We start from the raw sequence: 15,246 nt of genomic DNA on the forward strand, positions 1-15,246 counted from the left end.
TACAGCTGTAATACTGCGCAATACAGCGCCAAACATGTTGTAAAGTGAGAATTACATAGTCGACTCTGCTCTTAGCAAAGGTTTCTATCTAATATCTACGCTGCAATTCCAAAGTCAAATACAAGTTTATAAATCCCAAAAGCTCATTTAGGATTTTTCGTATTCGATTATCAATTTGTAAAGGACTGGCTTTATGAGAAAAAATGAATCGTTACACTTAGTCACTTAATGCCGAGTTTTCCTCGATGTCTGAAGTGACATGGATCATGCACATACAAATATATATCAGCTGTCATGATCTTATTTTGATCAAGACGGAGGTCTCATTGACTGACCTGTTATGTTTAAGGAGGACAAAGGGCTCTTCAATCAAATGACAAAATCTGATATTCACATAAATATTTTATTTGCAGATGACTTAATATTGGTCAATTTGTAAAGCCTTGGATGGATAAGAAAATTTACATCTTGTTTTACAGAAGTTTACAATAGAGAAAGTATTTCAGTACATTACCGCGTACAACGGTTAAAACATCGTGACATGATCGTTTGGAGGGATCAACATCACAGTAGACCAAGTTCAACAATCTAACAACAGTCTGGTCAATACTAAGTTTGACTGCTTAACCCATGATACAGTCAAAGTCAGGTTAACCGCGACCCCAAACTCTCCAATCGAGCAGCCGTAATGAGAAGAGTCCACAGTGAGATTGAGGTGATGGCTGTGGGCACCAAGAGATGAGAACCGCCCGCCGAGAGATGACCCGTCACATCACCTGGCGGTCAAAGGTTTTTATAGAATATTTCCATGAATGAAATTCAATGACCTTGTAAAGAGGTCGCTGTTTGACCTCGCGAATCACCTTCAGCAAAAGGTCAATAAGGATGATATGTTGATAACTGCTTAGTTTGCCACCAATCACTCCCCAGGCACATCTCCTTAGCCTTGACTGTTTTGTCGGCGCCAAATTTCGAATATCTGTCTTCGCGAAGTGAAAGGCTCCGCCGGTTAATTTCTCGATACATTGGATGACGGCTTCTTCTTTGAAAGCCTTGTCGCATCATAGAGTGTAAGCACTAAGGTGATTCGTAGACCGTGTATCGGCAAGCAACAAGCTCCAATGGCTATGGAACCATCTGCAACAAGTTCTTTAAATCGCCAGCAAATTACATTGATAGAGATGGTGATGGAGTGACGCCATTTGCACTTGATGGAATCTTTTCGTTTGTCATACGAATCGGTCTGTTGAGCCGGGTGAGCCGCCAGTTACACAACCGTGGTTTGAAAGACAAGATTTAAACACAGGTTCTGCAGTGTCGCTAACCATATCTGGTGGCATCACGATGGAAATCCAGCTCACATGTACACCCCGATTTAACTTTAATGTAGTCCACCCTGTATGGCTGCGTCACGTTGTAGTCTTTTACAATACCGTACATATACGTGTATTTCTGCACACACCGAGAGTACCTCTTCGCCCGGACGTCAAGATAGTGGCAGTGTCCGTTGACGACCCAGGGACGGCACCTTGTCTGGTAAAACGTCTGTACGGTTCTCGAGTCTCTGTACAACTCCAGGACTTTGCCCTCTCTAGAGATTCCGCCATATGGTTCGATACGTTCCCTCAGCGCTGGACAACATTCGTAAGGCATCGGCCTGCTGACAACCGAGTCTCTCCTTTTGGACATTCTGTCATAGCGCCTGAAACATAGACGATGTCAATGAAGGTCGTTTCCCAACACCGTTTACACCAACGCTAATAGATCAGTGCCATTTAAATAACTGAAGCAAAGCAGTTGTGTATTGTATAATCGTGAGCCGTATTTGATGCGTACCGTGATAAACACTCAGTTACTCTGTAATCACCCGCTCAGAATAAATAGAAGTAGTTAGCGTATTACGAGTGTCAGTTTGCCTTTCCTCCCTCTTTAAGCCGACGGACCATGAAGTCCTCGAAATATTGCTTAAAGCGGCGTGACATCCAACTCATTAAGTCACTTACGACAATGACAATGCTCTCTCCAAAAGACCAAAGGTAAATTGGCAGATTGTGCTATTAAGACAGTGGTGATTGAACCTGTCTTTTGTGCCATGCATTCAGATTTCTGTGGGTTTCTTCCTACTAATGCTATTGATACACCTTCAGCTATAACACCTGCTCAAAACTGTCAAACATTCCAAATGACTAAAGACAGTCCTGATTCCTTACAGTTTAGCTTTGAACTGATCATTACAAGTAACAAAATAGTAGTGATCGACCATTATTCCATGAACTGGTAGAGAGCCCCATGCATCGATACCGCAACAGACACTATTACTGGTTTGAAAAAAATTCTACAAATAAATACAATAAGGTTGTGTGCAAGTTTGGATTGGGTTGGGTTTTTCCTAAAACGATTAGTATAGATTTAGTCCTGCTTACAATTGATTAGATCATTGAGAAAGAGCAGATGACTCTGTAAGTCTAAGATTGGAATGAATCACTTTACCATACCGAATGAAAGGTGCGTCCACAGCCACCTATTTCACAATGTCACCGATTAGGTAAGAATGGAGCTGATAATATAACATTTTCATTCCCAGGTAACGTACGCTTCCTTCTTCTTTGTTCAATATGTCTCTAGTGTTTCCTCAGAGGCACATTGGTTAAAACTGCACAGAACAGCAGTCAGTCCACGCTTCCTCATTACACCGTTATTACATTATGCATGTAATGGACATGGTCTTGTTTCAGAACGCTAATAAAGACACCTTGCATCGCATAAATAACTCGGAATGACGATGGGAAAACTGTAAATCAGACACATGTCATTAAAGATCCTTTAACTGAAACCAAGTTTCAAGCCCATAGGAAGGACATCTGTTTTGGTGACTGACACACCGGAAGTAGGGGGCGTTGATGTATCTGAGTGTCTGTTTAACATGGATGAGGATGCAAGCTTTAGTCGCTGTTTTTCACCATTCTGGTTAACTTTCTCTACGCCATTTTGCACGTTTTATTTGCCAGAATCTAATCTTGGCGATAGACTTGCAAATTTGGACCGTTAGAAGAGAATGTGTTCACTCCCTGAAAATTGAGTTTCCCTTCTGAACACTAGCAATATATGGACAAGTCAGAGGCAAAGCTTTCATCCTTGGGCATCTCAACATTCAAGGGGTCTTAATTCTGTGGAACATGCATATAGTCTACTGCAACCGATCCACCTTTTAATTTGGCACGTTTCTCTCATGTTTTAATCAAGTTTTAGTGTTCTCTGCCGAAAAGCCAAACCGGTCCAATATCCTTCTCGGCTCCCAGTCACATATTGATCCTAACGCGTTGACAGGGCGGCGGGGGTGGTTGGGGCGAGGGTGATGTGATTAAGCTATTTGACTGACAACTATCCCACAGTTACAACTATCGCTATCTGACACCAGTCTCGTTGAAATATTTACCCTACAACTGACTATAGTTAGACCAGCATCGTCTCGAGGTGGCCAAACGTCAATATTTACCTACTCCCATTACTTTGAATTCCGTCTGCTTGGAGTTGCTTGTCACAGCCGGAAACATTAACAGTCGTCAGACCAACACGATCTACTGAATCAGATAAATCATTGATGATGATGTATCTTAAGGTCTGACGTTGCAGATTTTGAATGAAAAAGCGCCCGACTCTGCCCTCAATGAAATCATCCCACCAGGGATAAGCTGTATGGCAAAATTGTTTGACACTATTACACCACGCCGCATAAGATCATGGCTTTTTGTATTCAATGCTCGGATCCATTTCATTCAATTGCCATTAACCATTTGCAAAGGCTATCATCCCAGTCTCAATAGATGCGTTTGCAAATTTGTGCCATTTTCGAACAAGTTGGAACAAAATGCCAAATGGCCAAATCTATGGTGGAACCCTTTTAATAGCTTTAGAATATTTTTCCACGAGACATACTGCACTCCATTTCATCAAAGTCGTTGAATAATCAATTTGAGGCTCCCAATTTAGATTTTTTATTATTCAGGAGGAACTTGCAAACCCTAGTGACCTTTTTGTATAGACAGGCTACATAAAAGTGTGTCTCTTTTATCAACTTTCAATTGTGCTTAAGGTAAAGAGACTCATATCTGGATTTTACCAAACAGAGTAATCGCCTACAACCATCAATTATCGATTGATTTTAAATGTTGGCCCTACAGCCTCATTTCAAAAGTGCATTTTAAACCAAATATCTTGAGGATGCCCTAAAACATTCTGCTTCCTCTACTAACAGGAAATTTGCGTGAATTGCTTCACGGTGAAACATACTGGCATGTATGATATTAACATACTGTTGTTAAAATCGTTTTCAGTTAAGTTGCTTAGATATGATATTGCCACAAACCTTCAGTACAAAATTGCCTTCAAACACTTTTACTATGCTTCAAAGTAGTTCAGTCTGGAAATGGTACAAATGCGTTGTTTTCAAACTTCATGAATTCACAAAACAAATACATATTATAGCAACGTTTAGTCATCGTGTATTGATCCACATTAAATCGTCAACCGTTAAAACACCTGAATGCTTGAGCGCAAATCCACATTCAATACAAGAAAGGGGTGGGTAAATCTCAATGAGATGGTGGACGTCTTATTTATGAGGAAGAGTTTATTATTTCAAAACAAAACAACAAATCGAATATTGCCTCCCCACTATCAGTCTATGTCTCTCCTAATCCGTCTGAATTTGCTGAAAATAAAACCACATCACAAAAATAAAACTAAATCATGAAACATGAATGTGCCACAGTAACGTGAAGTTAAGACCTCGTATTCAGAATGACGTTATCCCGTTGTGATGTATAATTGATGGGACGCGTGCAAGCGGATTGAATCTACACGGAATGTATTAGTTGTTTGCCCTTTCGCGGACAGACGGGAGATGTCTAAAGAACACAGGAAAAGGGGGGAGTTTGGTGTTTGTTGTTCCATCTGTTAATGGGTAGAAATGACACTACCGTAAGTTGCAAGAACCGTCTTCCCGGAAAACCATCATCAACACTGAAGGATTATTAGTCAGGATCGTATTACTCCGAAAACGTCATGTACCGGGTAGTAACATTTGAGATCACTAATTTAGATCACAATGTTCTCATGTAAAGCCAAAACCAGTCAATCGAGAGTGAAATTTGTTGAAACTTGTTGAAATTTGTTGAAACTGAAAGGCTGAAACTATGTCAGACATGTCTGTCGAGAAACTGTCAAACTGTCAAACTGTCAAACTGTCAAACTGTACACATTCAACACACATGTTTTGCCAAACTATCTTCTATATTAGCACTTTACAAACCATGACCTAGAAAGTAAGAATTTATGGGATATAAATTTTGAATATTTGTCATTAAGATTGTTATCCTTTTCTTCCAAGGATGACAGTCGCATGGTGACATACTTTTACTGACGGCAATATATTGCTTGGCTTATTGAGCCAAGTCATTTATCAAAATCGATTTCAAATGCCAATCAAAGTGATGCACAACTATTGTGCCCAAACATTAATGTATAGTGTTATGACTTATTCCGAAGGTAACAAAAGGGTTACCAGCCCATGTATGTGGAACATACATTGCAGGGTATTTGGGTGTGAGTATCTTCGTGCGCCTTTCCGAGAAAGTCTGAGTTTGTTTTGAATATTCAGGGACAATTGCTAGTAATTTGCCATCAGGTCACAATTTTCAGAGTCAAGCCAAGGACGACGGTCTTCGCCATCATAAGGTATAGTAATACTTAAAAATCTCTCGTTTTCCGAAAACAGTTTATGCTCACAAGTACCAGTTTGATGGGCGTATACTCGATGACTAAGTATGCAGGTTTTATTGATGTATAAGTGTCTTAGAGTCTCGTTAACTGAATGTAAAGAAACAACGGAAATAATGTAATTCCAAGGAGAAACTTCGAACATATCGTTTACATACACGACTTTAGCAAATTACGACATACACTGTAATGTTGAAGAAGGGCCAATCAGACAAAAGGCGCATATTTTGTTAAAAGGACAATGCAGAACCATTATGAATGCGATAGTCGCCGATCGATGCCACTCCATCAGTGATGAAGTATAGCGTGGGTTACACGACGGGTTAGTGTTATCAGAGGGAGACACTGATCCCGAAATGAGCAACATTGATGTGAAATAAACATGTGTTTGTTTGAAATAGAAATTAACTCGTTAGTGTGCTGCCGTTATAAATTGCTTTGAAATGTGTTTCCATGTTTCCTGTTTATTTGTTAAAGGGTATAATAACGATTGCTCCATTGCTTATTCTAGACGTACATCTGTGTGATTCTAGCAGGATGGACATGTTTCCTGTTTATTGCGATCCTGATCAAACATACTTATCTGTGTTATTCAATTATTAGGGAGATGAAAGTTTTATATAAAACGCATAATTTCATCAAGAAATACGTGCAACGCCTACACTGTCTATTCAAGGCGTGCATGGAATATGGTTTTCCAGAACACTTTGTTACTGGAGCTCACCTTGCTGTATAATTTAAAATGTCAACGCCAGAGGATAATCGTCTCAATTATCTGCCGAATTAGCTTCCTTTGGGCATTAAAGGCAAAACAGCGGTAGAAGGTATATGAATGGATTACTGACAATCGGTGATGACTCCATGTGATCGCGAAAAGAATACCCAGAGCCTTTTCAGTGGCTAGCACCTGCCACATGCAATTTGTTGCAAAGCGAGGTCATGACCGATCTGATGGGATACAATGTAATGATTCTCTAATTAGCAGGAACTGGGCTCGTGTCCATTTGGCACTCTCGGCACGGTTTTCAAAACCGGTACTAATGAACAGTGCACGAATCTAGCAATTTGTAAATGATTCGACTACACAGACAATGTAACATATAGCACATATTTGGACGTTTAAAGACTAGATTTGAAATGTGCACTTTTCTGGATTATTGATCATTTTACTTCAAATATCAGAGCTAGTGAATGTGAAATTATTGTTTCTCTGTTATCAATGTATTGTAAACCGCCGTTCTGAGAAAAGGTGCTCTTATTCACACCAACAGTCAAAGAAGTTCTATGTGGGCGTTTTGAGTCGATGAACTGCTTCAGGATGATTTATCTTAAACGGAATTGGAAACTGGTTTCTTGTCATTTATACGTGTGGAGAATGACGGGGTTTACGAATAACCCAAACTAAATATGAACATCTTCATAAAATATAACGTGAATGAAAAGTTATAATATTTTAAGTCCCCTCAAGTACCTTAGTTATTGCTTAACCAATAAACCAGAAACAGCACAAGCAAACAGAAAGTCTATGGGCATTGCAAACACTTTGCTAACACCTAACACCTGTATCAACACTTTGCTAATACCTCAACACCTGCATCAACACTTTGGACATGCAATGGACATGCTTGTATCAACACTTTGCAATACATAGGTCTGTATCAACACTTTGAGATACACAGGCCCGTATCAACACTGTGGAATACATGTACCTTTGCAATGCAAGAACCTGTACCCAAAACTTGCAAGTTATAAACAATTTGTGACGTATGCACCACTATCAACAATTTGCAATGCTAAAACATATGCTAATACAATTTGCAAAAGACGTAGATACCTAAACACTCCTGTATGGAGTAACGCCCTGCATGGACAAACAGACAAGCAATACACAGCAATGCATTCGACCTATATCCATAGCGAGACAGTATGTTCTCCACACCACCTACAAACATCGTGTAGCTGTCAGTCTTATCGCAGTATGTACCGCCAAGTTAGTACTCATAGTACGTGCGTGTATGCCGTATGTACGTACGTATGCACGTATGTATGCATGCATGCATGCATGCATGCATGTATGTATGTATGTGTGTGTGTTTGTGTGTGTGTGTGTAGGTAGGTAGGGTACTGAGCATTTTCATATTTTCATATTTACGTGCTGTTTAAATGAGAAGGCGCGTGTATCTTCCAGAGTAAAACAATAACCTGGCGGAATCACTTATGACACTTGAAATAGCTATTTCTGGAGCAAGACCTTTCAAAGTGAGGAGATCAATTTTGAAACTGATCCATCAAATATGCGCTAAATTAACTCCAAAATATGACTAATAACATTCAGTGTCGTTCATTGCCCAATGAATATAATTATTTCAATTTGAAAAGTGCAGGAATAATTTCAGAGAGCAGTTGACCTGCAAACTGATAACAAATCTAATTTGTTTCTATTAAACCGCTACAAGAAGGACAGCAAAGAAGATATCAAATATAATTGAAAATGAACCGGTGAAGGATAACAATAATATTTCAATATTCCAATATTTTAGTGAAAGAAGATCATACCATCTGTAGTTAATGCTGCTCTAACAACGTTCCAGGTTTTGAAGGCATCGAGCAAATGATACAATCTGGAGCAGATAAACCTGAGATTGATATAATGAGCAGCTATCCAAGCCGTTGGGGTACACGGAAGCAGCCTGATTCGATTGCTCAATTGCTCTTCAACCAACCTAGATTGCAGATTATCTATTCTAACCCGGAATCGGGGTAGTTTAACTCTGAAAATAGTGTACGCATGTCTCGGTCTGATATTACGAGTTTGAAGATGACCAAATCACCATTTCTGACTATGAATACACAGAGAAAACATCAGTATTGCAAATCCAAAAAGGATGACACTTCAGCAGACGTGGTGAATCACTAGGAGTGGTAAATGCATACAGTGAGTGATTATGGATAACTGGACAAACGTCTTAATTGAAGAAGCGCCATTTTGCAATGACCTAGGTAAATCCATGCTTCGCCCGTAAACGCGAACCACAGGAGGCCCTCGCTTAAATAGTTGTTGCAATAATTTTGTGACAATGCCAGAATAAACAAAGTGTTGACACCTCTCGAATGTATTGTGAAATATGCACTTTTAAGAATTTATTTGTGCTGTAGATTAAATCAAGAATACCTTACGTGTTTAATACATTGATCACAAAATGAAACACGGAGTACTAAATTATGAATAAAATTCAACTAAACGCAGCACGCATGTTTTAAAGACATTTAACATTTCCTTCATATTGATTCGAATGATTTAGTGGCAGAGTCTTATTCATAAAATTCATTGAGCAGACTGATCGAACAATCTTCAAACTACACATGGGTTTTTGATAGCTAAGTCTTCCCCTGTTAAACAACCTGCTGCGCTAAATCAATACGCGAACAATAATTTGCCTTTGGCTATGGACAAAGTTGTGTTGTGCCAACTTGTAGCAATCTCACTCAGCTGTCGGAACATGTAAATCTGATCCGAATTAATCCACCTGTTTTTCGAACACAGTTCTGGACAAATCAACTTATGTGGATTCACTAAGTGACCCTCACTTCCCGCAAGGCTAATATTTGTTTTGTCTCGTAATAAATTTCATTTTTCTCATAACCTTAGGACCAGCCCGCCATAGCTCAGCAAATGAAATAGCATCACTCCCCGCAGAAATAGTCCATAAATATGGAATCTGGAACCCATTTGCGTTCATTGCTGCTGAGATAATAGTTTTACCTGTCTGTGGAGAGAATGAACAAAAAATGAATTTGTTCCATATTAGCCTCTTTTGGGTTATGACATTCGTGTGTGCATTAGATAAGATTTTTCTTCCTTTTCTTCCGCTGTGAATAATGAACACGGTTAACAGACAGTTTTCAAGAAATGTATGCGTACAACATAAAATAGATTTAGTTTATAATGGTTTGTTAATTGTTTCCTCAAAAGTCCATGTGTATGTACTGATTCGTTAATTCCCAAATTCCCAGGTTAAAAGGGAGAGCAAGACTGTTCAGCTCTCTAGTTTCTCAATACGAACACATGATGGAACATGACCTCTGACTGCGACCTCTGGATTACCTGTTAATTAATGCAGGATCATTTGGAGGTGTGGACCTGGGTTGCCTTGGGCAGCAAATTAGGCGTTATGCATCTGTAAGGGGTCACGTGTAGCCTTCTTCAAAGGAAAACACACAACTTCCCCATGTCATAAAGGACTACTTAATAATGTACAAGCTATATGTACACGCATTTCAAGATGAAGAGCTACTACGACAAATTTGCCCGACCCAGATGGAGAAATGGTGATTTGTTGATTAAATATACATTTTACTGTGTCCTCTAGTGATTAATTTACAACATTACACGCGACCATCGTCAACGTGGAGGCGTACTTTATGGAGAAAGCAGCACGTATATCCAACTGTTCCTGTGTATGGTGAACCGTTATGCTCTTTAGGTATTCCAACAGCAGCAGACAAATGTTGCGACACTTGTTTATATAATCCAACGAAAAACGAAACCTATCTACCATATATTATACATCAATATCTGAACAACAGAGTGTGCTAGGATCCTCTAAAGTGCAAGCTAATTTGTTGCACAAATCCTATCATCACCATTGTGGAAACATTTCCATAACATCGGGGTCTAAAACACGAGGAATTCTCAAACACAGCCATAGTAATGTCAGTAGTAGAATTATATTGAGAAACTGAGGAATAGGGAACATGAGGCTAACTACGAGGCCGTAATTCTGCAGTAAAGGCATCTACGTCCTCACTCTAAGGTCTATACCGAAAGAGGGCGGATGCGTAACTTACGTGTGGGTCGTGATTCGTCAAGGCCGTGAGTGAGAGAGATTCATTGTCTTCACAGCTACGTGACGTCACATGTAAATCAGTTGTCATGATGGAACAATGTATTGATATTTAGACACGTTATTAAAGACTGTCTCAGACAGTAACTGCAGACGGATTTCTATAAGCTTAAATGCGTCGTAACCATTCAGAAGTAGCCACTGATGAACCGGAGTGATCCAAATCCTTCTACTGATTATTACAGTGTGTGTTAGAGAGTTCCTGTCTCCACACTTTCTATTATTAATGGTGGTGGCTGTTTCCAACATTTTATCGAACCGAAGTAAATCAACGATAAAATGCAGCTTTGAGCCTTAGGCAATGTTGATGGAATAATAACCTTTAACATCCTTTCTGCAGATATCAACCACACTGTGATATAATTACCGTAATAAAGTTGATCGTACTTTCCTCGACACTTTTACGTATAAGTAGTGCACGCCTGTTTTTCTGATGGCGTAACAATCGCAGGTGATTGTTTCTATGGTTCATATGTATGCCATTCATAACTAGGCGATGATACCATCCTTCTGTTAAGGCAACATATTCCAATAAACAGTGTCACTCTTCTTGTCAAATCTGATATGTTACTTTCAGCTGTGTAACCTTCCTACTAGTACAAAAGCTCTGCGGCAGTTTTATTTGCAAACGTACCACCACAACACTATAACGTCAAACTTGACTGGAACTGATATAAGCGAAGTAAGATCATATCCTGATTATATACGTTGGGCATTGTCCCACTGATTTTCAAAGCTTCCTTTAACTTCGGGCAGTGGTCCTTCGGTAATCACCAACTGCATGAGAAAATACTTAAAAGAAAATACTTAAAACAGCCCAAGTGTCCATGTGTAGTGTTTTATACGAATGGCATTTAACTATGTTCATCACGAGCCAAGAGAATCAAAAGACTTAAGAAGCATTCAACAGGTGACGATGAAACTATGTTTGGTTGTAGCCGTACAAGAACCATCACGTCCCTCAAGTGACCACGCAGGTTCATCTGAAGCACGATAATGTGACAGCAATGGAACTACTAGGTCGTTTGATGTCAGCGCTACAAGACTTCTGAATTGATCCCTGGTTAAGCTTTGAAAGTTTGCTTGTTTAAAGGATTCGTCTTATTTGGGAAGCTACTTGGAGAGGCCCGGAGGTGATGGCACGACAGATTTAGACCACAGTTTATATGGTCCTGCTTGGGTCAACAAACCTTCTGAAGCAATGCTCCAATATTAGAAATTGCTCATTAACAACCCACATTGGCTTATGGCGTGGATAATGCATAAAACAGTCTTGGCTTAAAAGACATGGGCAATGTTACAATAGGCAAGCTCTCACTCTCAGCTATAAGCATTAAGTTGACATTGTAAACTATGGAAGCACAAAGACATCTATGGATCGGTTCGACCTCGCATTGCAGACATTATTAACTGTCACGCCTCCCAACGCCCACACCGCAGTCTTTGATAGAATTACCCTTTTTAATCGCGGAAATTGAATCAAGCATCGTAAACCCTAGGGACCGTCTACAACCATACATTGCAATGCTCCCATACGTGTTCAGTCCTGGCGTACTCTACGAAATCACTGTCCGGCCTGTGCCCTTTGGAAAATGCCATTTAACTTGCTGAGACAACTACAAGTTTTCACCAGTAGGCAAAAGCCCCGGTATAATGAAAGGATAACGTCTTAAGTCCAGTTATAATTAAATGACCACGATATCATTTCTAGTCCGTAATGCACTATCCCACAGAGCCGTACTGTATCGTCGGCGCGAGAACGGTCACATGACATTGTGGAAATCGTCTAATGCTGAGGTGACGTTATATTCGTGTAGCACGTAAGCATAGTCATTGTTGGAGGGTTATTATGCAAATGGTCATGGCTGACGGAATGAGGGCTGTCAAGTTCCAATACATGTACGTGCTTTTAATGAATATCAACCTGAAAAATTATGTTATTTATTTGCTAATAGTAACCACCCACGCTCGGTCCATTCACGTAAGGCCGAGGCACAAAAACGTCTATTATCACAATGGCTCCGAAACAGATTTGTTAGGTGTCGAGGGAATATTCTAAACTAGTTAATATTTGAAGTAGATCAGACCGCACAAACATTTAACAGACGGATTGTACATCTCATTGAAGGCTTAATGCGTGCATGAACGGCGATGGCGTGGCGTTGAATGTTCTGTGATGTAGTCTGATATTTCCAAGACATATTTACCATTCACATGATGATTCTACAATGTTGAGACACTCATCGCCATGATCTTTAAAGGTTTTGATTCGGTTTGTTGTTTAGCGAGCACTCAGCAATATTTCATGGGTATAGTGTGTGGAGCCCATTTCTGGTGACCCCCGTAGTGATATTGCTGGAATATTGTTAAATGCGGGTAAAACCATACTCACTCACTCAATACTTCTTTCAGCTGTAAAGCATGCTACCGAAAGCATGACATCGATCTACGTGACTGGGATGCGTTGACAAGTGTCAACCAAGTCAGAGCGTCTGACTACCCGATCCCGTTAGTCGAGTCTTGTGACAAGCATGGGCTGGTGAAGACCTACCCCGTATCTTCCCGTGGATATTGAAGGGAAGAAACCAATAACGAAAAACACAAAAAGACCATTATAAATCACAAACAGTGTAATATATGTAGTTCCTTGGGTCAAAACACAGGTCTTGTTAAAAGTGACATGCAACGTAAAACACAACCTTGCAGATTCTGATACCTTCTGGGATGCACTTACCGAAACAAATCATCAAAATGCCAATTCAACCTATAAAGTTGAAAAAAAAACGCGATGAAAAAAAGCCCTCGACATCGGAGTTCAAACGATTCAGTAATTCAGGAGGTGATTTCAACAGTTTTGCTGCGCTTAACGTACGCGCAGTGAATAGCTTGAAACAGTAGGGTATGAGGTCGTGGGCAGTAGTCTAATCATGGTTGTGTGCACAAACAAGTAAATAATCGATGGGTACATGCAGAAGCATGTTGATTGTGAAAAGCATAATGCCTGTCTGCTAATGACAATATGCAACTTCAATGACTGACCATATGCAATTGACACCTATCGGGCTTATAAGCCATGAACAATGAACCGGCTTGTCGTATCGGCAGATGAACTAGTGACCATAGAAAACACTTCCATACACTTGAGTGCACACCCACCGGCTCTGACTGGGTGCGGTATCGCGGCTGCTTCGTTTCGAGGGAGGTAAACCCAAGGACAAAATATTGCACTTCTGATCTGCGTTTATACGCTTATAGTTTTGTTTATTAGTTTTGTCTTAATGAGGAATGCAGTTTATATATCATGAAAAAGTGACGACTGCGTTTTAATTATTTTTTTATTTTTTGGTTGCATGTGACCCTTAAATGAAGTGCATCGTTTGTCATTCCCATCCGCGCTGAAGATTTCTTTACTCAAATCACCGTTAAGAGAAACGGTTTGTTCAATTCTGTTGCTATCAAATGTTTTAAAAGATCACACTGACAGAAAACCGAAACCAGTGACGTCGTTAGTCACGCTAATTCAATAGGTATATTCACAATCCTCCAGAAGTTATGAGTGGTTCTGATCTTCAGAAACTCACTGTCGATAAATTTGTCTGACACATTCGTAGCTCACTCAGACTGACAATGTATGTTGATTTATTAAGTGGGCTGTCTCAAGTAAATCAGTTAATATATTTGTAAAGTATTCATAACGTTAATAATTTAATAATTCCATTTATTTAAATCTGATGGTTTGAAGAATATAGTGTTACAAATTCAATCAAACCGTTATTATTGGAGTTTGAAAAATGATATATAGTTCATGGTCAAATGGCGAAATAACAGCAGAATTTGAATATCGTACCTTTAGTAAAATCAAATTTAAACAACAACCGACCAAAGATTTTAAATAGTCCAGTCCATTTTCGTTTCAACTGCATCATATATTGTACACCTTGAATGGTTTTGGCTATGTCATGTTTCTTGCATTACATGCAAAATTTTAATGTCTGACATAGTTTTACTTGATTATCGCAAGCCACTATGTGTGAGGCGTATGTCATTTTCTGTGTATTGCATGTCACGATGTGTGAGGTGCATGTTATGTTCTGTGTATCGCATGTCACGATGTGGGCGGAGTTTGTCATGTTCTGTGTATTGCATGTCACTATATATGTGTGAGATGTATGGCATCGTCTATGTAGTGCATGTGTCGGTGTGTGCGGTGTGTGCGGTGTGTGCGGTGTGTGCGGTGTATGTCATGTTATGTGTATTGCATTGAGTTTTGTTTATCTGTGAGTGAGCTGAAGTAAGCGCAATTTTCAACAGTGATTCAGTTTCAATGAACTTAATGTATGCAGAGAGCCCGAAATGATGGAGTTGTTTGTTACCATCGTGCGTTCTTCCTCACGACTGTTATATCTAACTTATTTGTATCCCGGAGCGGTATTCACATAAGCAATATACTACTTGTTTACCAATCCGATTCCCCAGTTGGAGATAAATATGTTTAAACCATAATGGAGACTTGCAACACTTGAAACCAACAAACTTGGATATGGGTTGGAGAAATCCAAAAACA

The 15,246-nt window shown here is 39.6% G+C and overlaps 2 protein-coding genes across 3 annotated transcripts in view; both read right to left on the reverse strand.

Moving 5' to 3' along the window:
• LOC137278103 (organic cation transporter protein-like) overlaps window positions 1-15,246 on the reverse strand; it is a 512,032-nt gene that overhangs the window by 407,482 nt on the left and 89,304 nt on the right. The gene's annotated exons all lie outside the window — the stretch shown is intronic.
• The window catches only part of LOC137278105 (uncharacterized), a 35,129-nt gene continuing 20,267 nt past the window's right edge, over window positions 385-15,246 (reverse strand). Inside the window, exon 4 of one of the 2 annotated variants that reach the window (XM_067810224.1) lies at window positions 385-1,702. In XM_067810224.1, the coding sequence (XP_067666325.1) occupies window positions 1,321-1,702 (382 nt within the window). In that variant the 3' untranslated portion in view covers window positions 385-1,320. The remainder of the gene's footprint in view (window positions 1,703-15,246) is intronic. The other variant, XM_067810225.1, reaches the window with a different exon arrangement.

Source organism: Haliotis asinina, chromosome 3 (genome assembly GCF_037392515.1).
Source record: "Haliotis asinina isolate JCU_RB_2024 chromosome 3, JCU_Hal_asi_v2, whole genome shotgun sequence".
NCBI classification, from domain to species: domain Eukaryota; kingdom Metazoa; phylum Mollusca; class Gastropoda; order Lepetellida; family Haliotidae; genus Haliotis; species Haliotis asinina.